This window comes from Lactuca virosa, chromosome 9, assembly GCF_052849685.1.
Source record: "Lactuca virosa cultivar CGN04683 chromosome 9, Lactuca_virosa_CGN04683_v6, whole genome shotgun sequence".
Taxonomy (NCBI): Eukaryota; Viridiplantae; Streptophyta; class Magnoliopsida; order Asterales; family Asteraceae; genus Lactuca; species Lactuca virosa.
The window spans coordinates 259961574-259971179 of NC_136434.1; the positions used below are offsets into that span (position 1 = coordinate 259961574).

General features: G+C 33.1%; 1 protein-coding gene across 1 annotated transcript; it reads right to left on the reverse strand.

Moving 5' to 3' along the window:
- Positions 1 to 6805: 6805 nt before the first annotated feature.
- LOC145137643 (large ribosomal subunit protein eL13z-like) lies at positions 6806 to 9293 on the reverse strand. Its single transcript, XM_079071772.1, has 5 exons — positions 9147 to 9293; positions 8481 to 8605; positions 8242 to 8372; positions 7976 to 8134; positions 6806 to 7142 (listed from the first exon to the last, which is right to left on the reverse strand). The coding sequence occupies exons 2-5, from the start codon at positions 8587 to 8589 to the stop codon at positions 6921 to 6923; spliced, it is 621 nt and encodes a 206-aa protein (XP_078927898.1). The 5' UTR covers positions 8590 to 8605; positions 9147 to 9293; the 3' UTR covers positions 6806 to 6920.
- Positions 9294 to 9606: the final 313 nt, after the last annotated feature.

The following is a 9606-nucleotide window of genomic DNA, read 5'->3' on the forward strand; positions in this document are numbered from 1 at the left end:
TCTCTAGTCGGAAATCTAATGCTAGTATACTTAATTTCTATAATAGATTATGCCAATATTGTGTCAAAATTAGGTTTTGTATAAGTTACAAACAATTTTTTGTAAATTCAGATTTCCATGGATCAATTTGTTAAATAACAAATTTAAATGAAAAATCTCATTTTTGGCAATGTCAATTAAAGTGTAACTATAACATTTTGGAAGGTGTTTCAAATGGTTAAATATTCAAAACTAAATCAAATAAGTTAAAAAACTTTCCAAACTTTGTATTTCAGTTTTAACTGAAGTCAAAGACATTAAAATAAATTTTCTTGAATTTTTGATTTGTCTAACTATTTTTCACCAATTTAATTCTATGAAAATATCATAAAATTGGGAAAAATAGTAAATGATTGTGGAAAATTCTTAGAATTCTTGTGTTACTACTTCAAAATGTTCCTAAATTGGGAAAATTAATAAATGCCACTTTTGATAAATAAAACCTAGTTTTTGTAATTTAATTGTGTTTTACATCAAGAAATTCTAATTAAATAGAAAATAGTAATTAAAAATCACAAAACTTTTTATTTGTGTTCTAGTTGCCGTAAAAGACTTTCATAAAATGTTTCATTAATTTTAGATATGTATAGTTATTTTTCCCATATTTAACCACTTGAATTCTCACAAATTCATGGAATAATAGTAAACAGTTAATACAAATTATGAATCTTTTCATAAAACTGTTATATAGTGTATATAAGTTGGGACAAATATCAAAAGTGATTTTGATATAGTAGAGTCCGGTTTTCATAATTTATGTGTATTAAATGAGAGAAATATAGAATAAATAGTAAAAGGATTTTATAATTTTTAAAAGTTTTGCACAATTCTTTTTTAATGTATAAAAACTGGAAAAAAATATCAAAATTGGTTTTTGAATAACTTAACCTGTTTTTATGATTTTTGTGTATTTATTATATTAAAAATGAAAATAAATACTAAACAGTTTAGAAAACTTCCCAAACTTTTTATTTGTAGTTAAACTGTAATACAAATATTATGGTAATTTTGTGTGATATGTAGAACAGTTTAACTATTTGTCTTGATTTATTCTCATAAGTAAGCATTAATTCATGAAAAATTACTAAACAGTAAGCACAATTCACCAAACTTTTTATTTACGATTAATATATAATATAAGATATTCTGATGAACTTTTATAATTTTTGGGTAAGTGTAGCTATTTTTCATCAATTTAATCCCTTAAACATTCATTAAATCGGTAAAAATAAGAAATTGTCATGGAAACATCTGTGATTTTTTTCATGGAGTCTCTATGATGTCCAAAAGATGAGAAAATTATGAAATATGGCTTTGTACACTTATAGTTGTATCTTACTATTTATTTCTCTTCAACAAAAATAAATTCGAAATCAACAGAAAAAAGTCATAGAAATGCATGCAGCTTCATGAAATGTCTTTACTAAGTGGATGGGTCATATCACAAAAATCCCCGAATTTTTTGACCATAAAAATTATTTTATCTGAATTACTGCTCTATTTTTTTTTTGCAAACATTACAATAAATCGAGAAAAACGAGTTATTTTCTAAAAAATTTCAGATCATCTTATTTTGTTGTTTGGATTCTAGGAAAAATCGGATTTGATCAGAAAAGAAGTTTTAGATATTTATTTGTGAATAAATCTTTTATGGCATATTTGAAAGCTTTTTAACAACATACTTTGATCATCTAGCATCTAAGTTTGAAAATCATCACATGCATGTTGGTTTGAAGACCATGCATGAGTTTAAAATGTTCAAAAGTCATTTTTTGAAAGAAAACTTATGGTGTATGTGGTGATTTTCCATCAAAACTTGTAGAAATGTGCATTGTCTTGATTTTGACTTAGGTTTTGGTCATGGGACTTCACCATCTTGCCATGCATGATGTTTTTGGGTGAAGTCCTTCCACCATCATCATCAAAACCGTGGTTATGAAAATATGATTCATAATCCATCCATAGAATGGTGTAGAAGTATAAGAATGTGCATTAAATGGTGTAACTTTGAAAGGAGAATAAGGGGTTTTCGATTTTACCTTAAGAACACACTTAATGAGGATGATTTTTGGTGTTGGAAGAGAGTTCTTGGATGGAAAATGGAGTTTCCTTGGCTGATTCTCGAAAATGAGTGGGAGATGGAGAGGTTTTGAGTGGTGGTGTTGATGGACTGTTGGGAGGATTGAAAGAAAGAGTGTAAGAATGGTTTAAATGATTACTACTTTGGAAAGAGAGTTAGTGGGAGAGAGAGAGAGAGAGAGAGAGAGAGAACGAATTTGAGTGGTTGAGAGAGGGTTTCCCTCTCTTCCATTTTTATAAAATTCATATCTTTTATAAAATTATGAAATTTTTATAAAATATGCACCTTAATCTAGATCTTATTCATAAAACCTTGATTTTGACTTATAAATTAAGGGTAAATGTTAATGTCATAATTATTATTTTCCTTGATTATATTTTCCTAAATTTAGTCATTTTAAATTGATATTATAAGGTTCATAACAAATTTTATGGAGTTTTAGGTGTTAAAGTTTATAAATTTGAGTTTGTAGGGCTTTTAGGGTTTTTCGGATTTTGCTAAACTTTGGATATCAAAATAAAATGAATCTTTGAGACTTCAAATTATTTTTTAGTTTCCTAACTCTTATTCATATTAGAAATAATTCTTGAAATTTGGTTTTGTCGCTTTATTGGCATTTCTATGCAGTGATTCCGAGATTGAAGCGAAATGGAAGAATACTAGTCCTAGTTTTCAACTTAGACTTAAATTCCTATGAGACTCTGACCTAATTTCTGCTACTAGGTCAGGTGCATGATGTGTCGTGCCTATACGTGCAACTAACTTTAGTCAAGTCTAGGACCGACTCGAATTTTGACGATTGTCACACAAGGCCCAACCCATTAGCACGAGAAGCCTAAATCTCTAAATGGCAACCCAAATCCCAATATGGCCCAACTTCCTTATTGGGCCCAAATACTATCATGGGACCGAAACCAAGAAAGCCTAAAGCTTAACCATGGCCCAAAGTCAGAAGTCCAATGGCCCAACAAGGCCCAGCTCAAAAAGGTCCAAAATAGTTGAACTGGGGAGTACGCCCCACATACTCACCCTCGAAGCAGAAGGTACAAGTCGATGATGCAAGAATACAGCATTACGTTGAGCGTACTCCCATGTACGCCCAGCGTACCCGTCAGAGTCCATAAAAACAACATTAAGCTCTTAATGGGTTAAGCCAAGTAGTCCAAAACATAGAACTGATCCCTAGGAAAGGTCTTAAGCAGTAAAGTTGCCAACTTTACTCTCTTACAAGCCTTAATGCGACTCAACACCTAAAAAGAAGCTTAATAAGAGTCTTAATACTTGCATAACCCAAAACCTTCCATAAAGTTTGCATTTTTATGAACAAGAGACCTTATTGGAGCTTAGATCTAGCATCCATTACTTCTGGAGTAGATCAAAAGCTCATCTTTACTTCAAAGGACTCAAAAATCCCAAAGAAACACCATAAAGTAGATCCAACATAAATGATCATCAAGGTATGAGCTTTTTACCTTATAAAGCTTGCAAATGAGACGGTAATCCTGGATCTACAAGCTCAAGCCACTCCTCTAAGTATTCCTCTTGTTCTTCTTCAACACAAAATACTCACAAATCACTTGTCAAGCTCAAAAATCACCACAAACTCTTAGGGTTTCGAATCTAGGGTTTAAAGGGATGGAGGCTGAGGATAATAGGGTTTAATGTTGAGTTAAGGAGCTTAAATAGGGTCCAAGACCCTAAATTAGGGTTTACATGAAACTGGAGTACGCCCTGCATACTCCTAGTACGCCCAGCGTACTCCTTATGATGCTCGTGATCCTTCTCCCTAGTTTGCTCAGCGCACTCCCTATGTACGCCCCGCATACTAGGGTTAGCCTTAAACCCTACCAAATTCTGAAGGCCATAACTTCTTCGTTCTAAGTCAGTTTTCGACGATCCTTATATCCACGGAAAGGTGACGAGAAGCTCTACGCTTCTATCAACTCATCCTTGCCTTAAAAATTACCGAACGAAAATCCAAAATTCATAAAAAGCCCAAACTAAAACTTTACTGATATACCCCTTGGCTCCAAAACACAACCCGACCTCCCGGATCATCCAGATTACCTTGCCCGCACCCAATTGGGTCTAAATCCCTCTTTTCCAAAGGCCCTAAGCCTTATGATAGTCGATCCTCGGGTCATAGCCCCGAATTAGGAAATGATTCGGAACAGGACGTTACATTCTAACATCCATATCTTCAACTATAACTATATAATGATTCAATTCGGGATGATGGAAATGAAAACTAATTTTATATCTGTCTAACAAACCGGTTTTGATTCTCACCAAAGATATAAAATCACTATAACTAATATACTCGGAAAATATCAAAGCGAATTCAGAAATACCTCCCTATGGACATACGTATTCAAGATTTGTTTCCACAACTTTCCACCTCCCACCAGTTACAACGGAAATCAAATATTCATTCATTTTATTAGAGAGGTTTTAAAAAAAATTCCAAAGAAATAACAACTAAAGTGATAATTTTTTTGCAAAAATTTATATATGATATGGTTGTTTCGTAGTCAAACCCTATCAATTTCGTAGTCAAAATCAAAAAATAAATAAATAAAATAAAATTGAACCAAATCGCAGGTGGATGGCAGAGGAAATTGCAGATGAACTTAGTTCATCTGTAAGTTCATCTGTGAATTTAGTATGAGGTTGCAGGTATTTATACGGAAAAAAAATGAAAAAGTAAAAAAAAAAAAAAAAAAAAAAAAACACTCGCGAACGTACAAGTCACTAAAGTGTACCCATGCTTTAGCGATTTGTACGTTCGCAGATGGAAAGGTAAAATCACAGATGGGCTTAATCCATCTGCGATTTTGATGGCTATTTTAGTAATTTGGGTTTTTTTTGGCTATTTTCTACAAAGTAATTAAGGTTTTAGGCTATTTTTGTAATTTTCTCTATAATAAACTAATAAATTTATCCTCTCTCTACAAATATCATTCTAACCAAGTTCTAGCTATGAGGGCAACCCAAAAAGGACTTTGCTTCTAATTAAAAGAATATATCAATTTAGGTATGAGCTTAGACACATTAATCCAACACTTATACCTTAAGTGGCGCACCAAGGGACAATATGGCACACAATTGTACCAAGATGGCCCACCTTGCTTGAGGGTGGCACATCTTAAACAAGAGCAACGCATCCTCCTTCAAAGATGGCACACCTTCCCTTCAAATGGCACATCAAGCTTCCAAGTGGCACATCTACTTCCCAAGGTAGCACATCCAACTTATAGATGGCGCATCTACCTCCTAGATGGTGCATCCTCTTCTCGAGTGGCGCATCCACTCCAAAATGGCGCATCCTTGAATCATAGAGCATCAGTGATACTCGATTCCCTTCTTAAGTGTTCCACTCCCTTTTTAGATGCTCCATTCCTTTCTTAGATGATCCATTCTTTTCTCATGTGCTCCTTTCCTTTCTTAGATGTTCCATTGCTTTCTTAAATTCTATGTTCCCTTCTCAGGGCTTCATTCCTTTCTCAGATGCTTCATTACCTTCTCAAGAGTTCCACGTTCATTTAGGTGCTCTATTGAACTCCAAATGCTCAATTGAAACCAGTTGTTCCATGAGAATGCTCTAAATGCTTAAGTCACATTTAACATGATTATTTTACTTTTTCAAAGAGTGGTAGTAATAAATTACAATGTGCTTATTGTCCTATTATAATGGTTGTGGGTACAAAAAGAATGATACAAGTGTTTTTGTGATCATTTGAATAATGTATGCAAAAAAACCGCCTATCTAAATTGAGCTTCAAGCCCACAACTTTGAGGGAAACCACCTCTGGCTTCTCATTATTTATACCAAGAAAATTCCTACGTAGAATGTGTATTAATGATAGTATACATTTTAGTATTGTTGAGGATGAGCGATTTAAGGACTTTGTATGGGAAATTGATCATATGTTCATATTTCGATTTAGGTTGATCGTTGCAACACATTGTTTATCAATACACCAAGAAGAGAAAAAGAATCACAAACAACTTTAATAAGAAACAAATTGTGTCTTATACCACGGACACATGCATATTGCACGTTGCTTCAGGCTACTTGGTTATACTTTATGAGTTTTCTAAGTGAATGCAGAAATATAAAATAACAATGTCCTTGTTTGTCTATACTCTATACAAATGGGAATGTAGTTTCTAGTGATGTCAAGCATGGATCTTGTTATTCATATTATACACTTGAAGCCTATGTCAACAAAAGACTAGTGATTTCTTTTCTACTCTACCCCATAAACAGCTTCAAGATACAATGTCAAGCCTAATATTTGGTAACTTGCAAAGCTTGTGTCGAATTCTAGCATCTTTGTTTGCTTAAGTCGAGTCCACATGATACTCTTATACTTTGAATTATAGAACGCCTGATTATCAACAATTGTGCATGTACACATTATCTTCAACAAAATTTTTGAATTACAAAAACCCCACCAAACTGGCAATGATGACATTTAGAGTCTTGTGACATATCCTACTTCATGAACAGAATCAAATATTCAAATGTGTTATGGGAGTTTGTAAGAAACAGCAATATACTTTATGTTTTTTTCTAGATTTCAGCCATGTAGTGGTTAAAACTTTAAAAATTAAATAATGTGGTTCTTTCTAAATTTCACAAACAAAAACAATATTTGTTGTGGGTATGATTAGCGAAGCAACTAATTCAAAACAATTAAACTCAAAACCAAACCAACCACAAGGTCTCCAAAGCAGAATCTTTAAACATATTTAAAAAAAAAAAAAAAAAAAACATTGAAAAATATAATTTTGATTATTATTTTTTTTCTTCCTTCTCGGCCTCTGCAGCCCTCTTGAGGCGAGCACCCAAGTGACGTTTGTTTGTTCTTTCAACACGAAGTTTAGCATAAGCATTGAATGATTTCATCTCTTCAGTAATCTTCACAAGTTCAACAACTGGCTTCTCCCTCACAATCGGTAACACTTGACCTTGCACTTGAGTAGCATTTGCAAGCTCCTCGGGTGTTGAGTCACCCGCCTATAAATTCAACAAACTTATTTAATAATAATAACTTAATAAAATAAAGCAACAAGTAATTACAAATATGACCAATATGATGTCACAAAATGACCACTTTTGAGCAATTATCGCAAAATGGGTCATTAAGAAATTACGTTATTACTTTTTTTTTTTTGGCAAAGTTGCTTCATCAATGTCTCCATTAGAATGTTTAATAAAAATGGGATTTGATCATTAGTTATTAGAACAACTTGTTAAACAAAGGAATTTAACAAAATTCATTATATGAAATGAGCGATAACTTTGAAATAAATTATTCAAATGATGATAAGAAACTAGTCATTTTGGTAATTTTAGTGAGTATCCCATAAAAAAATGCTAGTTACTGAAATGGCGAATTAGGGGGTGTGACATACACCGAATGACACCTTCTGTGAAAGTAACAAAAACACCACCTATTTCAGAAAATATACCATGTGAAAGTGAAAGTACTTTTTTACAAAAAAATTGTTCTGGTTTTTTTTTTTGGAAAATGATAATATATCATTTCTGAAGAAAAAAAAATCAAAGGTTTTTGTAGTGGGAACCTACTCATAAAAGTAATTTTGAAAAAAAAAAAGCTTTGCAAAGTCTATTTTACAAAATGGGTGGTCATTTTGAGAAAAATGTTACAACACCACCTTTTTTGACAATTTGGTGATTATGCCGCTTTCAAACTGAATATGTGTACCCAAGTTGTAAACTTATTATTATCAGTTTAATAGTAACACATATCCATAAAACAACATTACTATCTTTCAGATAGAAAAATGGTTTGAATAATTAGAAATTTAATGATAAACTAAGTTTACCTTAGTTTTCCTTGAGCGCCTTGGGAAGATTACTAGCTTAGCCTTAAAGGTTTTTAGCCTCTGGACATTCGCTTGCAAACCTTCCAAAGAGCGGTTCCTACGACGATGATCTACAGCAATACCAATTGTTGGAGCAAGTTTCTTTGGAATACCTGCACCCTGTTTTTACAACTACAATCAGAAATAGCAATCTACTTCTTTATTATATCATCCTATTGTTTATCGAAAACTTTTCTTAATTAAACATTGAAATGTTGTTATATTACCTTCAACTCTTCAAGAGAAAATCCACGGCCCTCCCTAAGTTTCATGTTGTATTTCAAGGTTTGACAATGAACCTGAGGACGAAGTGATCCAGCTGGCCTGGGAAATACTTTAACAGCCTTTGCTTGCCTGGCTGTAGTAATCAATAAAATTAACTTAACTTATGATGAAAAATCATTTGAAATATAAAGTAACAAGTAGCTACTATATTATATGTATATATAATTTGAAGAAAAGTTACCATTGCGTCTCCTTGTTTTACGGGCAGGTTGGTTGAACCATGTCTTCACATAGTTCTGCCAATGCTTCTTGAAGTGCCCGTTTGGGATAACATTGTTATGCTTAACCATCACTACTACTACTACTCTGCAAATACACCATCATACTATCTATTTAAAATCACAAATTATCTGCTGCACATTTTACCACTACCAAACCAAATTTAATTAATCAAGTAATCCCCATTTCTATTAATTTATCTTTCTGTATCTCAAATTAGAACAAAAAGAGTCCACACAATCACCATAACCGAAATGAAATGAAAAGCTCGTATTAATAGCTTCTTTTTTTTGCTATATACGATAAAGAATAAGCTCCGATTTCCTCAAGAAATACGAACTCGATTATTTATCTATTGCACATTCATGTATTCTCGAAAAAGCTTCGTATATCAAACCTTGATTATGCAAACTGCCATCAAGATTTTCAAGTATATCTTATGAAAAAAACAAGTCTGATGAGCTATAATAATTTACATAATCATAAAAATCAAAGTTGAGAATATAGAGAGCAGATATTAAGTTAATCAATTCACTATTACAGCATCAAATTTTGAAGTACAGTCTCCGACGTTTTCCATAGATAATGAATGTATAAAGATTTCAGTAATCATTTAATCTAAGCATACCTTAGTCCGGGGGCGGAAACCTTCGGCTAAAGAGGATTCGGGAGAATTACGGGGAGGAATTTGTTTCAAGTAGCAGAAGGAGATTAAAAACCCTAAATCCAACGGCTGACTGCAATAGCCAATACCTCTTGGCGTGCCTCCTCTTACATGGACCGGCCCAACTATGTCTTAGGAACGATGGGCCCAATATCGATATATATTCAACTAGAGGTGCACAAAAAGACCGGTTCACGACCCGAACCGGTCCACTATGAACCGAACCTCCAGTTTGCACCCATTCGAGATTTTAGACATTGAAAACGGTGTAGTAATGGTGAACCGGTTTGGCACCGGTTTAGAACCGATGTAACCGGTTTAGATATGTTCAACTATTTTTATGAAGGAACCGATTCTAAACCGAACTGGTTTAGGCTTGAACCGGTGTTGACTTTATTGACCTGAACTGAACCGGTTTGAAAAA